The following is a 26,245-nucleotide window of genomic DNA, read 5'->3' as shown; positions in this document are numbered from 1 at the left end:
TTGAAAATTTTATCTATGTATACAATTTATTATCTCATCCACCCCTACTCCCTCCTTCCAACTCAGGACCCACCAAGTCTATCCCTCCTGACTTCATGTCCCCTTTAATTTGATTTTCCATGTGGAGTTTTAATTTCTCCTTTAATTATGAAAGACAGTTTTGTGGGTACAGCAGCTGGGTTGGCAGCTGTCCTTTCAGAGCTTCAAACACACTCTTCCAGCCACGCTAGCCTTGAAGGCCTCTGTTGAGAGTCAGCGTGACTGACGGGCCTGACTACACGCACCGTGTCATTTCTCTCTTGCAGCTCTCCATGTCCCTTCTTGGTCCTGCACGTTTACATCTGGATTATCATACAACATGGAAAGCAGTTGTTCTCTGGTGTTGTCTGTCTGAAATTCTAAAGGCCTCCTGTTTATGGGTGGGCACCTCTTCACCTATATTTGGGGAAATTTCTGCTGTACTTTTAATGAAAGTATTTTCTGTGCCTTTAGCATGAAATTCTTCGTCTATGAATAATTCATAGATGTGGTCTTTTCTGTTAGCACCTTCTTACTAAATTTTTGTTTCCAGCATTTTTTCCCTTTACTGAATTTCAATTTCCTATCTTTTGTTATCTTCCTAGTTCATTCAGCTCTTTAGCGGTGTCTTGGAATTCATTTAGGACTTTGTGACCTCTGACTTTATGTGTATATGTGCACCACTGGAGTCACAGACGGCTGTCAGCCACCATGTGAATGGTAGAAATAAATCCAAGTCCTCTCTTTTTTTTTTTTTTTTTTTTTGAGACAGGGTTTCTCTGTGTAGTTTTAGGGCCTTTCCTGGAACTCACTCTGTAGCCCAGCCTCTCGAGTGCTGGGATTAAAGGTGTGCGCCACCACCGCCCGGCCAAATCCAGTCCTCTTAAAGAGCAAGTGCCACTAACAGCTGAGCCGCCAGCACCAGCTTTAAGACTTCTTTAAACGTACTTACAATCATTCTTTTTAATTACTTCAGATCTCACCTAATTCACTCATGTTGGAGGACATGACTACTGGATTCATGATTTTTTAAGCACTCAGGTTGCTATGGTTTCTTCCTGTTTCTTGTGTTTTGTGTTGAGATTTATGCATCTGGAGTTAAATACCCTTATTTGCTCACTGACGTGTTTACAATGTTAAAGAGAGACTAGGTTATTGGAGGGTTTTCTCTGCTAGAGTGGTGTTCAAGGCACGAGGCCCAGCCCCCCGTATGTCCCTGAAAAGAGAATACTGTGACTGCTCATTGGAACCTGGATTCTTTTGCCATTCCCTTCTGGGCTCCACAAGGCTTGTCATACCCCTGGGTAAGCCTTCTCAGATCAGTTCACAGATCGCTGGTCACAGCCCTGAACAAATCTGGAGGGACTGGACTGTGTCTGTAATCTTTTCAAGGTCAAGTTCAGGTAACTGATGTTGGATCGGTCGGTGGGTGACCTCCACAGGTCAGGTGACTGATGCTGCTCCTTCCTCTGAACAGTCATACAGTTGCCTGGGGGAGAATGACGGCTGCACCTCTGAGCTGTCACTCTGATGTTAGCACACCATTCGAAACCTGTCTAATTTTTTTTTTTTTTTTTTGGTTTTTCGAGACAGGGTTTCTTTGCGCCTTTCCTGGATCTCACTCTGTAGCCCAGGCTGGCCTCGAACTCACAAAGATCCACCTGGCTCTGCCTCCCGAGTGCTGGGATTAAAGACGTGCGCCACCACCGCCCGGCTTGTCTAATTTCTTTACAGATCGTTTCTGATTACATTTCACCTTAGCACTGTGGGGTTCTCATGCAGAGTTCCTTTCCCACAGTCAAGAGGCATCTTACTGGCAGGTTGCAGTATGAACGTAACACTTGAACACTTGCTCCGAATTTCCCAAGAGTGAGATTTGCCCAGGGTAAGTCTCAGGCAGAGACGACTCGAGCCTGTCACTCCTCCCTCTTCTTCTTTAAAAGGCCTGTGCCGGCCTACAGACCTTGTCTGCTATGATGCTTACGTAAAATGAAACTATGTATATGTGGTGCTTCCAATACCAATGCTGCATTTTTGCTTTTAAACATGTTTTATACATGTGTGCCCTGCCCTTCTCTACTCTGGCAACATCACAACCGGAAAGTGCCATCTTCTGCGGTTTCTTTAACAAAGTAAGCAGTGGGAGGTGGACCATCACCTTTCATTTCTGTAGAGTACTTAATTTCCCCTTATTTACTTCTTTCTCTGTCCCTAAGGGGTACCCTCTCTTTTCTACAGACAGCCATGTATTACTTAAAGATGGAAACAGGTCCTGAGAAATTCACCACTGACTTCATTATGCATGAACATGAAAGACCACTTAGGACAAACCCAAAGGATGTGTCAATCACTGGACACAGTCCAGCCTCTTGATCAACCAAGGCACGTGAACAACAGATATCTGAGGCTGGGGCCACGATATCATGGCTTAGTTCACTACAGGAAATGCACCCCAGTAACACAGTTGTCTACTATTATAACCAAGTATCATGTACACACAAGGCTGGATGTGCAATACTTTCACACAGCTGGCAGAACCTCACACAGGTGTGTAGGAGCCTGGCCCTCTGATGTTCTGATAACTAAGACACAATGGGGCAACAAGGTCTTATCTTCTGTGACCATCCTGACCTCTGGGGTCCTGCAGTAATCTAACAGTGATGGATTCTCTCCAAGGCTCCACTGTTGTCCCTCTCTTGACTTTGAGGACTGCTGCCCCTCTTCCTGCATCCACAAGCTTACAGGAGAGGCAGCACCACTGGGATCTGGCTTATTTCCTTACTCACTGTCAGTCTGAAGATCTCTATCATTTCTATCTCTAATAATGCTGGAGGCATGGATTTACTCACTGTTAAATTTACCCATGGGGATGATGGAAGGGTCAATCAGGAACTAGGGAGGCCCACTATTCTTTAGAAGTACAAGCATTTTTTGTTTTGTTTTGTTTTTTGAGACAGGGTTTCTCTCCATAGCGCTGGTTGTCCTGGATCTCATTCTGTAGACCAGGCTGGCCTCGACCTTACAGAGATCCTCCTGCCTCTGCCCCTCAAGTGCTGGGATTAAAGGCGTGTGCCACCACCATCCAGCCTGAAAGCATTTTTATACACATAAAGTTTGATTGTTTTTCCCTTTTCAACTAAAGACTTTGAACAAGACTCGTGTACTCAGATCCCCGTGTCTCAATATTTCCCTAGTAATTTTCAATGAATTTCTTAGGACATGCTCATTTTTATCACTTCTGATATAAAGTATGAGACACTATGATGCAAGAGTTCTATATAAACCACAACTGTCTTTACAACTAGCTCTAAAACATTAACTATGATATTAGGTGCCCAAAAGCTTATAGAATTTCAGTGTTTTGCTGGTTAAGTGTGTGCAAACTCTCATGTCTAAGATTTAGTAATAATTTCCTATTACCTTTTCAGCCTCTCGGGTGTCATCAAACAGTCTCCTCTGGCGTCTCGCTGGAATGGGCTTAGCCGTTTCCCAAGCTTCCACCCACATGTTGCTGGGGATCTTCATGCGGGCACTCAGCTCTCCCTTTAGTACCACATTGCCCTTCTCGTCAGTCACCTCCTCTTCAATGTAGTCCCTGGGCGAGTACCACCTCACAAAATCTTCTAGAACACAACCTGGATTAGCTGCCTAAGACCGAAATTCAGCAAAAGAAAGTTTAAAAAAAAAAAAATCAACATTTACTGACAAGCCTATTTGCAAAATCATATTCACACTTTAAGTTTGAATAAGCACATTTAAAATGGGAGATGTTTACAGGAGGAACATTTTCATATGATGACTTTGTAGTATAGCTACTCAGTACTTAACAAAGCAGTTAATGTACTCAAGGGTGGTAAATTAAATAATGCACAGCTCAATCAGAATACCACAGTGACAGACACTGTATTTTTCATCCCAGTTAGTCAACACCAGCACTGCAAAAAATATCAGCTAGCCTTACCCATGTTCTATTATGCAACCAAACTCTATGGTTTCGTGGAAAAACACCAGCATCTAAGCTTCCATGCTGTTAAGGAACTGAAATCCCACTACCATTGTTCAGGCTTCTAAAAGCAAACATTAAAGTTCCAATCACTGCACAAGTACCTAGAATTAACAATTATCTATGCCAAACTCCTTTCAGCAATTCTACTTTCAAGCCTCGAAGATAAAAGAACCTCACAATGCTTGTGGTCAAGTGTCCAGTATTATTCACAGAGCACTAAGGATGGGCATGGTAAGCACTGATGGTGAGAACGGTCTGTTTCAAATGTGATGGCTAAACTTATGGGGTTTAAAGTCTAGCCTGAGCATCCCTCAACTAAGGAGTTCTTCACTAATTCTAGAATCTATTCTTGTAAGGCAGCGCCACAGTCTGTAACAGTGACTAGGGATTTATGCACAGAGGTCTGGATCCTACCCAGGCGGCACACGCATCTGAGTAAAGACAGTGTGGTGGCTATCTTTGAACCCTGACTCATACACAAAGTAAGCTTAATAGAAAACAATATTCAACTCCTGTGTTACAGCCCTCCCCTGCCCTAAGTTCTTAGTAATACACCAGGCGGACGACACGACAGCCATGGCTTATCTTCTCTTAGCCGTTAAAGGATTTATCACAAGGGGTGGCCCAGAGTACATCCTTATGATGTACGGCTGCTTTGTGGCACATATCCAGCTCCACCCTGGAATCTCTAAGCAGCTTTAATAATAAATTGCTCCTATGCAGAAAGAGAAAGGCAATCCATATATTTAGAGCAACTATTTACTTTTAAAAGCATCTCTCCCACATAGCTGTGTTTCTAAGAACCCCCTTACACGTGTACCTCTACCTACTGGTTAAAACAATGTCATAGATTTGGAGGTGCCTGGCTTTGGACAGAACAGCCGCAGTTCTGTCCCTGCACAATGCAGAAAGAACTGCACAGTCCCAGTCTGTAATATCTTCCTGTGCATACCTCTGCACAGAGAAACTAAGCTAGAAGACAGCTGGAGGTCGGGAGGAAAACTGCAGCGGGGGTGCACATTTCTTGCTGTACCCATCCACACCAGCTGACTCCCTTCTTCTTGGTCTTATCCAGAGAGAAATTTGGCTTCTCTTATCCACCTTGTCAACTATTTTCAATACTGCACAGCAGAATAAAAGCCACCAATTTCTGTTATTTTCAAGCTCTTATGGAAAAATAAGCCGAGAAGAAAAGGCCCCCTTTTCTTGTCACTGACCTCTAGCAGGTAGGGAAGAAAGTGGGAAAGGCAGTCATGTGGTGCTTATGTTTAAAAAGAAAACACAAGTATTTCAGAAAGAAACCAAACTCAGGCCATCCTGCAGGACAGATGTGGACTGAGACGGGCTATGAACTGGGGAGACAGAGGCCACTGTGATGGAAGAGAAGTTCAGAACTTCACGAGTAGATAGGGAAGCTTTTGGCCCACTGGCCTCCCCGTCTGAGTTCTTGTTCACATTCAGGTTGAGCATTCTGTAATCCAAAATACATGGGGCTGGAAGTGTTTTGAACTTGTTTTAGATTTGTGAATTTTTACAGACACAAAATGAGCTTAGAATCATGTCTAAACATGAAATTCACTTACTTTTAATGTACACCACATATATCTACACACACTACGATAATTTTGTGTGTGGAAGTTTCACAGTGTGGAATTTCTACTTCTGGTGTTAGGCCAGCACTTTAAAGTGTCAGATGCTGAGGGCTGGAGAGACGGCTCAGCAATTAAGAGCACCACCTGCCCTTCCGGAGGACACTGGTTCAATTCCCAGCTCTCATATGGTACACAGATATATATGCAGGCAAAACAGCTACACACATAAAATTAAAAAGTTTCAGATATTGGATCACGTAGTATCTTACAGTTAAGGACAAATCAAACGTCACTGTTACCCGAATGCTGGGTGTTGTACATCTAAGCATTCATCCAGGCCCACCATAACCTCCTCCAGGTAGCAAATACTGACTCTTCTGAGAAACTTCCCATAACTGGTCAACAAGTCAGTTACGTCTCTGACCCCACAGTCTTTGATGACTAATAAGACATAAATCTCCTCTCATAAGCTCAATAGACTAAATACTGTATCTCCCTCTACCTACTCCGTGTGTGGCGCCCAAATGTTTGTTGAGTAATAAAATTCACATTAAACCCCAAGAGTTTCCTAAAAGCCTTAAATTGGCCATCCAGCCTGGTCTACAGAGTGAGATCCAGGACAGGCACCAAAATTACATAGAGAAACCCTGTCTCGAAAAACAAAAAAACAAAACAAAACAAAACAAAAAGCCTTAAATTGGTTAAGCACACATAAATAAAAAAACATCCCTACCACAAAGAGAATTTATTCAATTCTCAATTTTGGAAAGCAGGTTAATTTTCTTTTTTCAAACCTAAGAAGTTGTGTCTGATATGTCCTTTGGGGGCTGAGATAGCGTTTTGTAACAAGTAATAAATCCAAACACTTAAAAAAGACACGGCCTCCATGTCACAGTTTCATCCCAGAATAGCTGACAGTAGCCCCAGCGCTCTCAAGTGTGGCCCACCTTGAAGGACTCCATGTCGGAAAGCAGACAGGCACTCTGCATGCGTGCGCGGAGGTGCGCCCCCTCAGCAGATGTCCCTAATTTAGCTAAGACCTCAGACTGCTCTTCCAGCAGGTCTTCTGTCATGGGTGCTGGTTCCTGTGAAGCACCAAAGGACAAAAGTTACCAGTGGCCCCGTTTAGACAAAGTGGAACCATAAAAATAGAATAAAGAGTTATTTCTGCTCATGTCACCACAGCATACACATTGAATTCAGAGAAATGCAAAACTTAACAACCCTCCATTTAAAAAGTAACAAATTAAGAATAAATGACTCTCTGGTGTCCTATCCCTGATGGACAAGACTACCAAGTTTCCCCTGTCAAGAACTCAAAGCTAAGACAGGGACTGGCCTTTACTGCATACGTTTCTGCCTATTAATGGTGGAGAAATGAAGTCCTAATGATTATGTCATCACAAATGCAACAAAAGGTTTTAGTGCAAAAAATGGGCTGAGACTGATCACTGTTAGAATGACCAGTCCTGATGGGAGGTCACAAAGGTCTGTTTCTTTGTTCTAGAGCTACCATCCACCACTTTTAATTAACAACAATTAAGTACCAGGTAAGCCTCGCTGACACACAGGGTGGACAATGGCTGGTGAGGCAGGATGGCATAGTGGTTCACATAAACAGTCCCCAAGGCAGTAAGTCTATACTGGAATCCCATTATGGGACCTCATTCCTTTCAGAGGCTCTTTCTGAAGGCTAAGTCCTGGTACACACTTAGTAAACACTAGCAGTTGTAAGAAAAATACATATAAACCTCATTCTCTCTCTCTAAGTATGATTATTAAGCAGACAGGTTTACAAATTACATGAGCTTCTACTGAAACACCACACTTCAGAGCAGAGGTCTTCACTCCTGCTATTACGGAGCTATTTTTATAGCTGTGAAGTCACAGGAGGGAAGAGAAGGTTTAGAAAAATACAAAATAATAAATATGAATGAACCACTAGTACAATAATATACATGAATCCAAAATAAAACTATGCTGAAAGGGTTAGCCATATAAACACACGTGTAGCTAGGCATGATGGTACACGCCTGTAATCCTAGCTCTTGGGAGATGGAGGCTAAAAGATCTTCACCGACAATTTAACACCAACGGGGTCTACATGAAACCTGACTCAACTTTATCCCTTTCTCCCCACATCAAAAGCCAAGAATATTTCTGTCCTAGTTAGGTTTGCTGTAGCAATGCTGACCAAAACCACCTTGAGGAGGAAAGAGTTTATTTTATCTTATAATTCTCAAGTCAAAATCCATGGCTGAGGCAAGTCAGGGCAGGTATTCAGGGCTGGAACCTAGTGGCAGAAACTGAAGCTGAGGCCACGGAGTCAAGCTGTTTCAATTGACTGCTCTCTGACTTGCTCAGCCTGCTTTCGTATACAGCCCAGGACCACCTGCCTAAAGGTGGCACCATCCAGCAGGCTGAGCTTCCGTCCCAACATCAATCATTCACCAGGAAAATGTCTTATGGAGATAATTCCTCCAGTGAGGTTTCCTCTTCCCTGGTGACTCTCCTTTGTGCCCACATTGACAAAAACTAATCAGGACAAAACTGTACTATCCTGTGAACATATAATACAAATGTTCCATTTATATTTTATTTATTACTGTATGTGGACCCATGACATATCAAGCAAAGGGGATCACATACAATAATCACATGCATTGTTGGTGAGGATACAAATCAGATTAGAGACAGTTTCGAAATAGCTACGAAAACATCTCATGATATATAAACCAGTCAATTCACAGGAAATCATGGGCAATAACATTGAAGGATGCTTAGGTTCATCAAAAGTCAGGAAAATAGCCAGGCATGGTGGTGTACACTTTAAATCAGCAGTCAGGTAACACAAGCAAGCAGATCTCAATGAGTTCAGGGCCAGCCTGATTATCATAGTGATCAGGGCTACATAGTAAACCCTTTCTCAAAAAAGAAAAAGAAAAAAGAAAAAGTCAAGGACAGAAGACACTGCCCCAGTACACTACTGGCAATGACACTGACGGGAAACGTGGTTTATGAAGGTGAAATGAATATAAGTAATTTCAGTGCTAGAACCTTACTGTACCTTCTTGCTGAACTGCACACACTAAATATGTCATCATGTGAGAAAGGAAGAAAGTGAGAGCTTATGTTTCCACACCCTTTAATTTACCACCAAAGAGAATGTAAAACAGGTACAACCTTTTTAAAGGGAGCTTGAGAACATCTATCCACTTACCTAGGAATGCCATTTTTCTTATGTAATGGCAGGGACTCATAATAGAAACCATAAAAGAACAAAACCTCGCAAACGACATGAACCATGATGAATAGGAATAATTAAATAAGCTATAGCTCTTCCATATATTAGAATATTATGCAGCAATTATAAATGGCACAGATGTGCACATAATGGTAAGAAGTGACCCTCAAAACAGGATAAACAAAGAGCTGAATATCAGTGCACACATTCAGAAACAAATAAAATCCTAAGTATCAATATGCACACATGAATGCAAAGAAACAAGCAGAAACATTAACTCAAACTAGAAATAAGAGTTACTTCTGAGGATAAGAGCTGAACCAGTGGGCAGTAGCTTGCTATTTTTACAATAATAAGTACTCACATATCACTTATGCAAAAGCCAACCACCAAAAATGAATTGTTCTTCCCTAGACACCAAGTTCTGTCCTAATGGTTTAAAGTGGTTTTAAAAAATGTTTGGAGAAATAAAAACCATCCTAATTGAAGGGCTATTATTTTTGTTCTTTCCATTCCATATTCTTGGAGTATTCCATACTCAGTTTAAGAAATAATAATTCCACGAGGCTCAGGGACCACTGTGGAAGAGGAAGACCTAACCTGATTAGCATCTCTGGACATGACAGGTCACTGCACTCACTGGTTCACAGCAGCTGTAGGCTGCCTGCTTAGGACCAAGCCAGTCAACATTCCAGCATGGAGTGGGAAGGAGTTCATGAGCTCCCACCCATGACTGAGGAGCCATGGATAGGTGATGGCTTCCTAAGAGAAGAGAGTCAGTTTTCCTTTAAGGGTGTGGCTCCTGGTAGGCCAACCATGTTCCAGTGGATGGCTCCAGACCCAGGAGTATATGGGCAAAAAAAAAAAAAAAAAAAAAGGGAGTTGATGGGCTATTAAAAAAAAAAAAAAGAGGATACAAAGCTAGGGAGGGTAAGGAAGGTCCAGATTCTAGAAGTCAGGGGGAGGAGGTGTGAGTATGATCAAAACACACTGAATGGAATTCTTGAAGAATTAATAAATCACCTTATATATGGTGAGTACTATCTACTGAAGCCTCAAACCACCACTCAATTTCAGAGTGACAGACCTGAAAGTTCCACAGTTCACTTCAATTCCAAACCTAAAGGGACTGAAGGATCCCCCCTACCACCAAAGGACACTGAGTTGGAAGGCCTGGCGCACACACCTGGGTCACGGGAATGTAGAGAGGCTCCCCGTTCTGCAGCAGCGTGAGCTTCCCATGCTGGTGCAGGCGTCCTTCCGGCTTGAAGTTGGCCGTCTCCTTGGGGCCTCCTTTCTTACCACCCTCTTGCCCATTTCCTTTAAGGTCTTCAGTATCACTGAGGCATTCAAAGAATTCTTCTTCACTATCGCTCCAGGAATCCCAGGATTTCCCCACTTCTCCCTTTTCCTTCTCTGTGTCTCTGAGATGGTCCAGGCCAAGCTGGCCCCCTGAATATGCATTAGTTACATTATCTGAGGGGCTCGTCTTTTTCCCCTCATCACGTGCTTTCTTTCTTTCAATACAACAATTTAACATCTGAAGAAAACAGAAATAACATTTATGGCTGAATTAGAGAAAAGCAAAATGTATCAACTACTTGGGTATTTCTTTCTACTCTTTCCCAGGACCTTGCTAAGAATTATAGAGATTATAAGCAACCCGGGAGCAGCACAAGGAAAACAGCCTATATAAGCCATTACTGCACTTAAGTGTTACCTTAAGCTGTGTGTGTGCGTGCACTGTGCGGGGAAACAGTTACCTGTAGTTTCTGATGGAGTAAACAACATCTTAGATCTGGTGGTCCACTTGTTAGTCTACCAAATAAAGAGAAACAGAGCTTAGTTTAGTAAAATTCTATCAGATAAGCCTACTTATACATGGCCATATTTTTAGCTATATTGTTACAAAGCTAAAACTAGATTTCTTTACATAAGCAAGCCAGCTTCCAGGTAGGTATATATGATTAAAAGTTTAAACTTAGTTTATCCTCCTAGCTCACAATCAACAGCAAATAAGAGACACGTGAAACCTAAGGGCAAACTCACAACAGCTTCCAAGCTAATGAGAAACCTGAGTCTCTAAACCCCCCACAGGAAGTACCAAGTGCACAGTACTTTGCAAATCACACAAACTAACGTCATCTGTGCATTCAGCTTTCAATTATTAGGTGGATTCTCCTTATACAAACCAAGGTCTCTCTCCCTGGACTCCCTCTGGTTCTAAACCACTAGGTTCTTCTACTCTGTGCTTCTGCATGTGTGATAACTTCCAGAGCACACAGTCAAGAGAAAATCCAGATCAACAGAGACTACACACCTCCAAACACAAAGCACTGTTGGGTCAGTGGCCATGTTCCACTATTCACACCACTTTCTCCTTAGCACGGGTAGACAGCACTAGCCTAAGGACAGGCACGTATGCTCAGTAAACGGTCTATTCAAAGTGTCCATATACAAACATTCAGGGTAATGTTCAGTGCCTGAACTTTTAAAATATATATGTACAGATGACTTAAGAAATACAAAGAAGAAAAAAAAAAGTACTTTCACACCTGGGAAAACTATTAACAGTTGCCTATATTTTTCTCCAATCTTTTTTGCTACACCTACATATCAGCATAATTGAAAGCATCCTGTGTTGAATTACCATACCTAATCACTAATACAGTTTCTATGACTTAATCTTGTTTGTTTGTTGAGACAGGGTCTCACTGTAGCTCTGGCTGGCCTGGAACTTGCTATGCGGAGCACACTGACCTGGAACTCACAGAGATCTGCCTGCCTCTGCCTCTTGCCTCCTGAGTGCTGGGAAAAAGGCATGTGGCACCATGCCCAACATAGTTTCTATGTTAAGGTTCTTGAGGGCTGCAGATGTAGCTCAGTGGTAGAGCACTTGCCTAGCATGTATGAGGCTTTGGGTTCAATCCCAAATACACCACCTTAAACAAAACAAAAAAGATTCTAGAAGAAGACCTTGCAGACACGCAGCACAATTTAACCATTCTGCTGACATTTGGTTGTCAGGCCTTTTCTCCTATTATAAATGGACTGCACTGAACACCTCTAAGTCACACTGGATCCATATTTCTTACTACTTTTACAAGAAGAATTCGTAAAAGAAGTCAGGTGTTTGCTGATTAAAAAAAAAAAAAGCTTATCTAAACAATTGGAAATTACAGTTATTACCCTGGAATCAAAAAGTTGTTCTCCCATCTGAAGCGCATTTCAAGAACAAATTCCTGCCAGAGATGTGCCACTCCCTTCAGCCCTCCGTGGTAGAAATTGATCATACAGAGACACAGGGCCAGTTTGTAGGTTAAACTGTCAGAGGGCGCAGACTTGAACTGATTGTACAGAGTCTAAACGTAACAAAAGAGAAACAAACAAAGCTTGTTAACAGGAAATCTGCATGCATGAATAAACAGTCGGAGAGAAGAGTCCCATCAAAGGTAACCAGTGAGAATCTGCCGCAGAACAAACTTAATGATTTGACAGGAACTCTAAAATAAGGGTACTCTGACAGCTATGCACAGGATACTAGTACCTTTTGCCTCCTAAAAGCTCTTGTTACCCAAAACAGGGATCTCGGCAAACATTCTAAGCAGGTCGTTATGAGTGGCTGTGAACTCCACTCAATTTTCTAAGATTTTATTTTTGAAGGGTAGATGGGATGGGGTGTGATTCAAGACAGAGTTTCTCTGTGTAACAGCCCTGGCTATTCTGGAACTCGCTCTGTAGACCAGGCTGGCCTTGAACTCACAGAGATCCACCTGCTTCTGCCTCCCAAATGCTGGGATTAAAGGCATGAGCCACCACCACCTGGCTCTAAGACAGTTTTGAAAATGAAGAGATACTTAAGTTACCATACATTCAGCAAAGCTCTAGAAATTAAGTGCATTTAAAATATGTGGAACTCCAACTTACATAGTCTTCACCCTCTGGTGGAGGGTTGCTAGTGTCTACTGAAGCAGCTGCATCTAGCGGCTTCTCAGAGGCAGCGTCTGGGAACAAGAACTGGGGAAGGGATAGTACGGGTTAAACTTGCCTGCTTTGCTGAGTTTTCGTTTTCTTTCTTTGAATTTTTGAGAGACAGGGTCTCACTGTATAGCTTTGGCTAACTTGGAACTCAATATGTAGACCAGGATGGCAAAGAACTCACAGAGATGCGCCTGCTCTGCCTCCCAGATGCTGGGACTAAGTGTGTGAGCTACCAACCACACCTGGCTATTTTGTTGATTTTTATGACCCATAGAAGACACTGTCAGACTTTCCAGTGGATTTGTTGTTAAAATTATGGAAACGTTCTTACTGTGGTGTCCAGCTGATTCTATATTCTGTCAAGAGAAAAATGTTTTCAGTAATATACAAAATTTCAGAAAAATTTCATTCAAATAATCACTTGTTTCTGTGAGCTGAACAACAGAGAAGCAAAAATCTCATCACCCTGATTTCATACTCATCAAATGATACTACATCTTGTGTAAGTAAAAAAATTGAGGGGGCTGGAGAGATGGCTCATCTGTTGAGAGCATCTGCTGTTCTTCCAGAGGCCTGAGTTCAATCTGCAACAACCACCTGGTGGCTCACAACCATCCACAGTGAGATCTGATGCCCTCTTCTGGCATTAGGGTGCACATGCAGATAGAGCACTCATGTACATAAAATAAATCTCTAAAAAAAAAAAGTGAGTATCTTTAGAGTGAAAACTGTAACAGACAACCTAAAAGCACCTCTGTATTTAGGCTGAACCTGTGGGAATTCATCCACAGGGTTTCATGTATGAAATACTAAAGGCATGGTCTGACAGACCCCTTAGAAAATGAGGAGCGTGAGCCTGCAGTGGCCAATGGATATATCTCCTCTAAGTTAGCACGGTGTGTGTGTGTGTGTGTGTGTTCAGACAGACAGCAATGCCACAGGAGGTCTCAGTGTCAGTGACAAGTGACTGTTTAATCTGCACTCAAAACCTTTAAGGTACTGTTTTTGAAGATCAAGTTTCACTATAAAGCCTAGGGGAGACTAGAACTCATGATCTGACTGACTTAGCCTTCCAAGTACTAGGCTTATGCCACCTTACCAGGCCATAAGGATACATTTTTAAGGAGTCTTCTTTAATTACTTTCTTTTGTTAGTATCCAAACTGTTTTCTGATATTGTTACCCAATAATCTATCTTCTCTGCCACATAAAACATGCTCAGACTTCTTAGGTTGTTTTTTTTTTTTTGTTTTTTTTTTTGTTTTTTTCAAGACAGGTTTCTTTGTGTAGCCCTGGCTGTTCTGGAACTCAGTCTGTAGACCAGGCTGGCCTTGAACTCATAGAGATCCATCTGCCTCTGCCTCCTGAGTACTGGGATTAAAGGTGTGCACCACCACTGCCCAGCTACCTTTTAGTTTTTTAACCAATATTTAACAGACTTATAAAAATTAAAATAACTACTAAGTACTAAGAGCCAGTAGAGGGACATTTACAAACACTATCTCGTTCTCATGTTACCTGTATTTATAATGTACCTTGTTCAGAAAAATGTCAAAACATATGCTAAGGTCAGCCTCCCATCCACATACAGCATTCCTTTCCCTTCATTACACTATACTTGAAGAGTTTCCCTCACGACTATATTATAACTACAACTAAAATACGAACAGCTATCATTAAATAAAAGGCCTATTACATGTCAGATAGTACCACACATGGCCCTTTAATTTTACAACAATCTCTAGCTTCATTTTTTTTTCCTGGTCATTTTGAGGCAAGGTCTCTCTATGATGCTGTCCTAGACTGGCTATGTAGACCAGAACTCACAGAGATCCGCCTGCCTCTGCCTCCTGAGGGTTGGGATTAAATGAGTGCGCCACCATGCTCGACTATCAGCTTCATGTGAGAGAAGAGAAAGCCGCAGCGACTTGTTTGATGTCAGGCGGGAAGTCAGTGGCTCCCAGCCTGCACCACTCCAATTACATTATGCCCAGGACCCATTTAACCCTCTTCTTTGTCCCTCTAGTCCATACTGCGCAGATTTTTCTAGACTGTTCTCCTAAGAACATTTTGAAAGTTCAATCTGTATCACAAATGTGTTTTAAGAGCGTTAGACTGTAAGACAAAAGCGCAGTGCTACATCATGCAGGCTTTCTGCTACCTGCCCGTCCTGACCCCGTCACTCCTGCGGAAGCACTCTACAAACAGCACTGCTCAACATGCCCGCAGGCAGGAGAAGCCCTAGGTGTGGTCCCCAGCACTGCAGAGCAAAACCTCAGCTCCCAGTCCTGTGCTTGACTTAGCACCCCGCACCCTCATGAGGAAGCATCCCGACTCCCACACGGGACTACACACACTCTTTCTGCTCTCTTCTCACTGCCTCCTTTGTTCTGTTTGACTGTAACTCCACTCCCTTCTCTCCACTAACCAGCGATGGTCTCTGAATGTGAACTTAGTTTTATACTCTAAGCTCCCAATCCAGTGCTCGACATAAAGAACCGAACAATGAACACGTGCTTATGCAAACACACATAAAAGCAAGGCAGCTACCCACCAACAGAATGGTATTGAGAACATCGTTGTTCAGTGGCGACTCTTCTCCTCTGTGCTTCCGTATTTTCTTCTTTGCAGTATGTACCATATTTGAAACTGATAATTTATGAATTGGAACTGGTGCTGGTTCGGTCAGCTTGGACAGAGCATGAGTTATATCAGCAACTTCTACAAAGTAGAAAGAAAAGCAAATTATATCACCAAAAGTGGCAGGAAAAGTGATCAATAAACTGATGACATTTACATGCTTCAGTTCTTTACACAAAGGTTACATGCTCTCAGAATTATAAAATTATAAAGTTCTGACTCAAATATTCAGCTTTACATGAAAGTGTGGGTATCACAGATATCACACAAATTATTTTCCCTCATGGGACTTCAAAATGAGTGTCTAAAACTCTGCTTTTCAGAATATCTTATTACTATGCCTTTGGTGGGAAGGACTGACTAAATGCATTTGCTGTCTTAACAAGCTCTGGGTACAGCCTGGAGAGAAAGGCAGCTGTGCAGTCCATCTACACTTGTTCCTCCAACTTAACTCAAAGTGATACAATGTTGCCAGAATATCTGCCAAAGAGCAAGGGCAAGGCTTGTGAGGAATGTAAAAAAGGAAAATTAGGTCACCTTTTCCTTCTTCTTCAAATGTGGATCGTCCAAGAATCTCATCAGTTGATTCCTTTCGACGGCAAATTTTTAAAAATTCATTGACAAAATCACCTACAAAGAAAAAAAAAAACTTACTCATTCTTGACATTTAAGTCCAAGAACCTAAGTGCATGTCTTTTAACAAAAGCTATAGGTAAGATATGGTTGGGAAGCCAGGTGGTAGGAGTGGACATCTTTAATCCCAGCACTCCGGAGGCAGAGGCAGGTAGGTCTCTGTGAATTTGAGGCCAGCCTGGTCTACAAAGTGAGCTCTAGGACAGCTAGGAAACTTAAAAAAAAATTTTTAAAGGAACATACTGTCATTAATAAGTATTACTCTAACACCATCAGCTGAGTGTGACATATTAGGTGATACAGAGTAAAGGTGGGCATGACTGACTAGAAGAAAGAGAAAACATCTCCATGTGTACTAAATGTAAGAGGGAAGTAAGGAAAGGTTTCAGAAGACCTGCAGAGATAACGCTTAAAAAAAGGGCATAGAAGCATATAATCTCCGCACCCAAGAAGCAGAGGCAGGCAACTCTCTTTGAGTTCAAGGCCAGCCTGAGCCAAGTCTACACAGTGAATTCAAGATTAACCAGGCTACACAGAGAGATCCTATCTCAAAGGGGGAAAAAAGATAAAGAAAATATAAAAAAGAGAAACAATTCTAGACACAGATTCTAAATGGCAATTACTATTTTTCAAGGTACTTTATATTTCACATAATCTTCAAATAATCTGCTAGGTGAACCAAAGTATATTTACATACCCCTTTCTCCATAAAATAGTTTTGCAGATGTGATACAACTTGGTTTAATGCCTAGCTGCTTCTTCTTTTTTAATTCTTTGTATCTTTCACATCATGCACTCTCAACCCCATTCATTCCCCATCCCTTTGTATCTGCCCTCTGCCCTTGCAACCTCGTTGTGGAAGCTGTAGTGTGACGCAGTGAGTCACACGAGTCACACAGTAAACCCTTTTTATCCATACATCTATACTTGCAATTGTTCATTGCAGAGTCATGGTCTGGTTCAAATCCTCTGGTCTCTGCTACCCTATCGATGCTGGGCCCTCACTGGGACTCCTCTTGGATATCCTGCTGTTACCCTGTGTCATGGAGATCCTGCAGCTTTGGATCTGCAGAACCAGCTTCTTCACGTGCTCCAGCAGATCATAGATGTGGTGACATTTAGGTGGGCCAACTCATAACCCTGGTTCTAGGCCTGTCAGCCCACCAGCTCTCCCCCACCTTCACCACCAGGGTGAGCACTCCGGCATTAATGCCCAACTTCTCAAACTGTGGTCACATAATTGAATGATTTCTACACACACACACACACACCAAAGAATCAGCTTGAAGAACCTTCTCAGTACATGTCTGCTCTCTATACCTATTTCATAGATAGCTAGTATCATGTAAAGATGCCTCCATGAGAAAGGGTCATGAGTGGAGGGAGTTGGAGCGGCCCTGCTCCAGGGCTCACGAAGTCATGCTCTGTGCCCCCACAGCACAGGCCCAGAAGGACATCAAAAGACAAAGAGGACTCAACTGAGGACGCAGACTGTGATGGAAAAAGGTGACACAGTAACCTAAGAAAAGCAAAACCAGATGTGAGACTATAATAGAGAATGCTGAAGTACAGATTCACTACAGAAACCCTGCTATTCCGGTTAATAAAAGATTCACTGCAGCCGGGCGGTGGTGCTCGCCTTTAATCCCAGCACTCGGCAGGCAGAGGCAGGAGGATCTCTGTGAGTTCGAGGCCAGCCTGGGCTACAGAGTGAGTTCTAGGACAGACTCCAAAGCTACACAAGAAACCCTGTCTTGGAAAAACCAAAAAGATTCTCTGTAATTGGTAAAGACTTTGTTTTTATAATGTATTAACTGAGGAGGTCATAAAAATGTAAAATAGTATTTTGAATAGGTGAAATAGGGCTGGAGAGATGGCTCAGTGGTTAAGAGCACTGACTGCTTTTCCAGAGGTCCCAAGTTCAATTCCCAGAAACCACATGGTGGCTCACAACCATCTGCAATGAGATCTGGTGCCCTCTTCTGGCCTGCAGACATACATGCAGGCAGAACACTATACATAATAAATTAATAAATCTTTGGAAAAAAAAATAGGTGAAATAAAGTATAAAGAATGTATTCAGGGTTCCAATCTGGAAAAGAGGTAGATATGTGACATTTCAGAAAGGGACATAATGATGTACCTTACCTAGTAAACACTGGGGGTTATCAGCTTTTCGAACTCTAACAGACCAATGGGGAGCTTGAACAGGATCCAAATCACTGGAACGGAATAAGACAGTAATTATGACCATCTCTGAGACTCATAAATGTGTCACTATGCAATGGAATGAGAACTAGAGAGTCCACACCCCTGGAACCGGAGCACCTGGGAGGCTGGGCAGGAGGCTCACCAATAGGAGGCCCAACAGGGCTACATATTGACCTTGTCTACCAAAAAAACAAACAAACAAACAAACAAACAAAAAAACCCAGCAAAATAAAATGCAGTTTATCTAACTACGTTCCATAAGGGGAAAAGCAGTTCATCTTTCATCCCCTCCCCTATCTTCTGGAGACAAGCTAGCCTCTACCTCTTAAGTCTTCAGCCTCAGTCTCCTATGTGCTGGGATCACAAGTATACTCTACCACACCCAGCTATATTTTGCTTCGCTTAAACTTACTATTATCCAGACATATACTACCATTTAAGCAAGTTGTTAAAAATATAAAATCTTAAGACATGAAACTCTAAGACCGAAATAAACAAATTGATTACCAAGATCAAAACGAAATTTAAAAATATAAAAATTAAGAGATTCACATTAACCAAATGAGACAAATACATTAAAAAATACAATAGAAAATAAGAAACAAGTATGCACAATTGTCTTTTTTAGATTTATTTTTCCTAGTCCCTGTGTATTCACCTTTTTAATTTAGTATCACTACTAACAAAAATAGGGACCACAAATCTTTTTTTTTTAATTTATTTATTTATAATGTACCCAGTGTTCTGCCTGCATGTTTGGTGAACGCCAGAAGGGGGGACCATATCTCATTATAGATGGTTGTGAGCCACCGTGTGGTTGGTTAAGAGTTGAACTCAGGACCTCTGGAAGAGCAGCCAGTGCTCTTAACTTCTGAGCCATCTCTCTAGCCCGGGACTACAAATCTTGGACAAAACTGAAAGCATCCTGTTCCCTAAATATACTACAGAGGATCTACTCAATGAAGTACTATGCACAATTTTTTTTTTTTTTTTTTAAATTCATGACCAGCAAGATGGCAGGAAAAGGTACTTGCTCCAAACCTGACGCCCTGATGTCAACCTCCAGAGCCCATATGGTAGGAAGAGACAACCCACAGTTACTCTCTGATTTCCATACTTGCACTGTGGTACACAAACACCACAAAAGACATAAGGCACTAAAAGAATAAATCAAATTGATAAAATTTAAACTTTAAAAACAACTACACTAAAGTTTAGTGGGCCCTTGAAAACTATGCCTTTATTTTCTTCTTTACACCTAATTGCTTAAGTGAGAACATTCATGTTGTCACTTTTACCATCAACAAATACAATGAGTTTCCTTTAACTGTAAAAAGAGAAAGTGTCTATTTCTCACTGTTTTGCACCCAGAATAAAAAGCAACTAAAATGTTTTTTTTTTCTTTCACTATATTCCTAGCTTTGCTGAAATGTTCAAGTTGTTCCCTCTACACAGAACAGGGCGTAGTTATTTTCTTACTTAGAACACTCAGTGATCAAATATCCAGGCCAGCAAAATGCTAAAACTCTTGACAACCTGAATTTGATCCCTGGAACCCAGAGTGGAAAAAACTGACTCCTCAAAGTTGTTCTCTGATCTCCATACATGTGTCATCGCATGTGTGCCTATCCACAATCATACCATATACACACAATGACAAATCATATACTTCTGGATTCTCATTACTTCTTTTTCAATTTATTCACTTTTCATGTGCATTGGTGTTGTACCTGAATATATGTCTGTGTGAGGGTGCCAGATCCCCTAGAACTACAGTTACAGACAGTTGTGAGCTGCCATATAGGTGCTGGTAATTGAACCCAGGTCCTCAAAGAGCAGCCAGTAGTCTTAACCGCTGGGCCATCTCTCCAGCCCCCCCTACTTCTTAGAAGCAGTTCATGAATTTGTGTGTGTGTGCTGAGTGTCAAATCGCACAGCGGGCAAGTACTCTACCGCCGAGCTATACTCCAGCCCCACAACGATTCTTAAAAGCGAAGCTGAGTTCAAAAGAATGACACGAGAGATGGCAGAGACCACTATGCTGCAGCAGTGAGACTCAAACAGTTCACTCCCCTGAATTAAGGAACACCTTCCCAAAGCAGCATCTTAAAAACTCATCTCTAAATCCACACAAACAGGTCGAGACACTGATCTTTCAAGAAATGAAACCACCTTGTTCCAAGACTTGGTGGTTAATTTATTAGAATCAAGTTCTTAACATACTTACGAATAAACATCATTGTCCACAATGATCCCTTCTGTCAGATGAGGCCATGTCGTTGCTAAATGGAGTTCACTAAAATAAAAAAATAAAAAAAATTAAAAACATAAAATATATCCAAAATATTAGTATGTCCTCTGACCCAGTAATTCTGTTTCTAGAAATGTGTCCTAAAAGACTAAAGATGTTTGTAAAGTGGTGTATGTAGTGGTTGTCAGGGAGGGAGACATTTTCTTCAGTGGTGCCTAATCTCTGGTGAGTTGCCTATACTCCTGCAAATAATCCTTCACCTACACGCACACCTATGCTCCTGGGAACAACTCACTGAGTCACCCAAAGAAAAAGACAAGATAGAAGTAATGAAAGAGGAAAGGGGAGTAGTTAGGGGAGGAAGGGATCCTCAGGAATGGAGGAGATAAGAGGATAATGGGAGAGGTGAATACAATCAAAAGACATAAATCTATGAAACCCATCATGTATAATTAATATATGCTAATAAAAGAAAACTTTTAAAAAGTGGCGCTATGTAAAATAAACTGAAAACAACTAGCTTAAGAAGGGAAAGCATATCCATATGAAGTTGTCTTATGGATATAAAATGTTACATTATATAGTAAACAAAACATATAAGCAAGAGCCAGGCATGGTGGTGGCTCACACTTTTAATCCCCGCACTCAGGAGGCAGAGGCAGGACGATCTCATTGAGTTCAGGAACAGCCTGGTCTACAGAGCGAGTTTTAGGACAGCTAGGGCTGTTACACAGTAAAACCCTGTCTCAAAAAACCAAAACCAAACAAGTAAATTGTCCATCAATTGATGAATAGATGAACAAAAATGTGATATATTGTAAGCATAATGCATATCCATATAATGGCATATTTAGGAAGGATTTCTTTTTTGTTTTGTTTTTGTTTTTCAAGACAGGGTTTCTCTGTGTAGCTTTGCACCTTTCCTGGAACTCACTCTGTAGACCAGGCTGGCCTCGAACTCACAGAGATCCGCCTGCCTCTGTCTCCCAAGTGCTGGGATTAAAGGTGTGCGCCATCAACACCTGGCTTGAAAGGATTTCTTTTTAAAGTAACTGCTTCATGCTGTAACACATATGAGCCTCTGTAGCCCTCCCTCATCTCCACTCCCAGGCCTACCTCCATACTCTGCCAGCCCCAAACCAGCTCATGCACTACGTACTCATGGCAGGGTAAGCGGTTCCTTTCCTTCCTACTCCTCCCTGTCTGCTGCTTCTCAACCTCCACAGATCAAGCTACAAGCCAAGGCCCTAGATCCTGCTTTGTCTGTGAGCCACTTTAGCCTGCTGAGTCACCCCTTCCCTCTGCCATCCTTCCCAAGGGCCTAGGCCCAGAGCAGTGGTTCAGGAGCCTTTGCCTGGTCCAATTAAACAGTGTGTACACCAGCTTTATCCACCTAGCTCCAGTCACAAAACTCCTACACTGGCCCTGACTAAAGCAGGCCAGATCCTCACATCAAACACACAAGCAAAGAAGTCCACATGTCCAGGTTACATCACAAAAATCAACACAACATGAATGGCTAATACAGCATGTTTCCCATGAAACCCACTACTCCAACAAAAATGTTTGCTGATGAGAATTACCTAGATAAACCCCTGGACACAGGAACAATCACAAACTTTATCACAGAATTCAAATAGTTTAAAAGACATGAGAAAACATATAAATAATACAAATTTTAAAAGAACAGTTTCTCTCTGAGGTATTAAAATGTTTTAGATTTATACACTGATGATGGCTGCACAAATCTCTAATAAAAGCCACCAAACTATACACTTTGAAGTGCTGAACTTCATGGCAGATGAATTTTCTCAGTTATGAAAAACATCATGTTACAGAGATGAGATGGCAAACTTTTCATGCAAAAGCCAAATAACAAATATTTTGGTGTTCTGAGCCATGTACAATCTGCTATCTTCTTGTCTGTTTTTTTTTTTAATGCAAACTTTTAAAAATGTAAAACCTATTATGAGCCATACAAAAACAGACACTGGCCAGATATGGCCCATAAGCCACAGACACTGAAGCCAGGGCTTGTGCATGCTCCTCAGGCACTCTACCACTAAGCCACATCCCAGCCCAGTCTGCCAAACCTTAGGAAGAGTTCTCATGTGAAGTTACAAACTAAAGAGAGCCAGGCTAGTTATTTCTAGCATTAATTACTTCAACAGCCTAAAGTGTCATAAAATGAACATCAGTATAAACTTAAAAAGCAAAACAATCCTGTAATTTAATAAAGTAAAAGGCTGAAATTCTTACCTGATAGGATCTTCACAGGCACCAAACGGCAACTTGCCAAACTCCAGGCCTCCAACTTCTCCTCCCACAAGGGCATCGATATCTAAACAAAGAAAAAATGTATTCCTTTATTTGGCAAAAAGTAGAAATAAACACTACACAGTGAATTCCAGGCCAGCCAGAACTACACAGATCTTGCCTTGGGGTTGGGGAAAGACTAGTTAAGTTAACCCTTTCAGAAGGTAACAGCTTTGAGGTGCCTGTGACAGTGCTGACAGCAAGTTAGAAAAGAAAAGGCTAAGAGATTATACAGACTCCAGCCTCCTAGGGATGTTAATATTTTTATCCACACTTTAAAAATCTGGCAACAGAACATCATCAAGCACCTAAGTAGCTATCAGAATTACAATGTAAGAGTCTAGCCCACCTTACACATGCTAAGTCTATACTCTCTCAAAGGTTCTACGTTGGGAAAGATTTAAACTGATGAGTACAGTAGCCTTGGAAAAAGGAACAGAAGAGGAATGGAAACTTGTCAGGAGAAGCAGATTATAAACCACCCAGTGGTCCTGCTGTGTGGAAACCAATAGCTTAGCTCTTACGTCCCCTTTGCTGTAGTTTAGATGTAGCTCTTTCACTGCACATTAGAGTTCTAAGTCACTCAACAGTATAAAAACAGTAGTGGTACACGTAACTGCCAAAAGCTGACTATGTATAATAGTAATTTCAGTATCATCTCTAACCTAGCAATTATTCTGAATCTTATAGCCAAAGAGTTAGAACAAAATAAACCATGAAAAATATTATTTTGATTTCTTGGAGGCAGCACACTTGAAAAAAATGTTTTTAGCCTAGAAATTTATTAATACATGGGTGTGGCGGCTCATACCTAAATCTCAGCATTTGGGATGCTGAGGCAGGAGTATAAGTTCAATGCCAGCCTGGGCTACAAAGTCAGTACCTGGCCAGTCAGAAATTCACATAGCAAGATCCTGTCTCAAAAAGAGTGAGTGGGAGCAGGGTGGGGTGATAAGCCTTCTAGTTTCTTAACAAATCTTTATTTCTTATTAAATGTGTCTGAAATATAAATGCCCTCACGGATCTGGCCTGTCTTTAAAAATGGAGTGGGGCTGGGCCGACAGCTCAATAGGCAAAGTGCTGGCTGTGCCTACATAAGGACTTGAGTTTGAGCAACACAGACGTAAAGCTGGGCACAATGGTGGACACTTGTAACCAACTGGAGGGGAGAGTCGGGCAGATCCTGAAGGCTTGCTGGCCAGTCAGTCTAGCCAAAACCATGAGCTCCAAGTTCAGTGAGAGACTCTGTCTCAAAAAGGAGTAAGATGAAAAAGGGCTGCCTGGGGGACGAGGCATGGAGTGGACTAGAGGTCCTGCACTCTCAGCAGTAAGGACTGCAGAGTGGGTTTCCAAAAGAGCCCCTTTACGGCCCAGACCCAGAACATCCTATGCAGGGTGCCCTGCAACTGGAAGAAGGAATTTGGAGCTGATTTTGGTCACACACCAAGGCACATGCATTCCCCCCCCCCATATATAAAACATTAAATGTTTTTTGTTTTTTTTTTTTTTGGTTTTTCGAGACAGGGTTTCTCTGTGTAGCTTTGCACCTTTCCTGGAACTCACTTGGTAGCCCAGGCTGGCCTCGAACTCACAGAGATCCACCTGGCTCTGCCTCCCGAGTGCTGGGATTAAAGGCGTGCGCCACCACCGCCCGGCCATTAAATGTTTTTAAAAGGAATACTATGAACAATTAATTATATCCAACAAATTAAGCAGGAAAAAAAACCCTACAATTAGGTTCTATGTCCTTCTGGTTGAGCTTTTCTAGAACTTAGGTGATGCCTTGTTCATATCTGAGTCCTTGGTATGGCCTGGGATACTACAGGCTAATAACTAATGAATAAATTAATCAATGAACAGTCAAGAAACTAATTCTGATGAAATTTTACTAAGTCCATATTAAATATTCTACAATCTTCTTCCATAAGACTATATACAAACTTATTTTTCTTTTTTCCTCCCAATACTCTATGGCAGTGGTTCTCCACCTTCCTAATGCTGAGACCCTTTAATAAGTTCCTCATGTTATGATGACCCACAATTACATTATTTTCATTTCTACTCCATAACTGTAAATTTGCTACTGTTATGAATCATAATGTAAATATCTGTGTTTTCTTATGGCCTTAGGTGACCCCTGTGAAAGGATTGTTTGGTCCTCAAGGGGTCTAAGGTTTCTACATTACTGTTTTCAGCTTATGAGGGTGGTTTCTCTTAATACTCTAAAAAAGGTATTTTAATCACTCATATATGGTAATGCATGCACACAGTATTCCATCACAGGGGATGCTTTATATTTCATAGACAGATTGTCAAATATAAAATAACAGTCTCTAAAAGACATAGAAATTTTCTTTAGGAGAAAAAAATTACACAGACAAAATATCAGCAATAACATTTACAGTGAGTACAGGTATTTCTAGACTGAAGCACCATTAGATAATTTGAATTTCTTAATACATGTTCTTTTCAATTTATATTCAATAGGTTAAACAGAGTTCCACATGTTCTCACCTGGTGGCTGCTGAGGCCAAAAGTACTGCTGCCAATCCTGAAGCACATACGTGAATCGAATAGCAATGCTAACTGGAGGCAATGGAGTCAAAGGGCAGCCCTAGAAACGCATGCAAAGACAACAGCATGTAAATGTTTTAGCCTGTGTTCTGAAAACGTCAGCACCAACATTTCAAAGTCATGGAACAGAATTTGTATCTCCAGGGTCAGACAACAGCTGTAGAGTTGAACCACGAGAAGGAAAACTGAGCCTGAACTAGTAGTGTGTGACTTTGAGCACGGTGTACACCTTTAATCACAGCACTCAAGAAGTAGAGACAGACAGATCTCTGCGAGTTCGAGGTCTAATGGTCTACACAGCAAGTTCCAGGCCAGCTGCATAGTGACACCTTGCCTCAAAAATAAATAAGTACACAGATTTTTAGGCCAGGCAGTGGTGGCACACGCCTTTAAACCCAGCACTCAGGAGGCAGAGGTAGGAGGATCTCTGAGTTTGAGCCAGTCTGGTCTACAAAGTGAGTTCCAGGACAGGCAGAGCTATTATACAGAGAAACCCTGTCTCAAAAAAAAAAAAAAAAAAAAGAAAAAAAAAAGGGGTGGGTGGGAAAGACTGCAATCCCAACTGACACATCTATGCAGCCCCTACATCTAAGGCTCAGAGAGCATCATGGAAAAGGGGGTGGACAGATTGTAAGTCAGATCTTTTAATGTTTGTATGCATATAAGTAAGGGGTTGCAGGAATAGGTATAGCCTGTGAAACTAGGAACTGCTCCGGGAACATGAGCTGCTGAGCGAGGGGGAAGGCAGCATGTCTTCTATGACATTAAAGTGGAAAGGGG

At 41.7% G+C, this 26,245-nt stretch overlaps 1 protein-coding gene across 3 annotated transcripts in view; it reads right to left on the bottom strand.

The window, feature by feature from the left end:
- The window catches only part of Rab3gap1 (RAB3 GTPase activating protein catalytic subunit 1), a 61,973-nt gene that overhangs the window by 8,221 nt on the left and 27,507 nt on the right, over positions 1–26,245 (bottom strand). For all 3 annotated transcript variants that reach the window (XR_013043212.1, XM_015986496.3, XM_006992979.4), the window contains exons 8-19: positions 25,406–25,505; positions 22,835–22,916; positions 20,552–20,620; positions 18,262–18,335; positions 16,018–16,110; positions 15,395–15,561; positions 12,788–12,877; positions 12,050–12,222; positions 10,624–10,678; positions 10,047–10,400; positions 6,564–6,701; positions 3,439–3,666 (exon numbers count right to left, since the gene is read on the bottom strand). Coding sequence is in view for 2 of the 3 variants with exons in the window: in XM_015986496.3 (XP_015841982.1) it covers positions 3,439–3,666; positions 6,564–6,701; positions 10,047–10,400; positions 10,624–10,678; positions 12,050–12,222; positions 12,788–12,877; positions 15,395–15,561; positions 16,018–16,110; positions 18,262–18,335; positions 20,552–20,620; positions 22,835–22,916; positions 25,406–25,505 (1,623 nt within the window). In the remaining variant the exon portion in view is untranslated. The remainder of the gene's footprint in view (positions 1–3,438; positions 3,667–6,563; positions 6,702–10,046; positions 10,401–10,623; positions 10,679–12,049; positions 12,223–12,787; positions 12,878–15,394; positions 15,562–16,017; positions 16,111–18,261; positions 18,336–20,551; positions 20,621–22,834; positions 22,917–25,405; positions 25,506–26,245) is intronic.

Source organism: Peromyscus maniculatus, chromosome 11, assembly GCF_049852395.1.
Source record: "Peromyscus maniculatus bairdii isolate BWxNUB_F1_BW_parent chromosome 11, HU_Pman_BW_mat_3.1, whole genome shotgun sequence".
Taxonomy (NCBI): Eukaryota; Metazoa; Chordata; class Mammalia; order Rodentia; family Cricetidae; genus Peromyscus; species Peromyscus maniculatus.
Note: the sequence above shows the minus strand (reverse complement) of the source record. Positions and strands in the feature narration are given on the sequence as shown.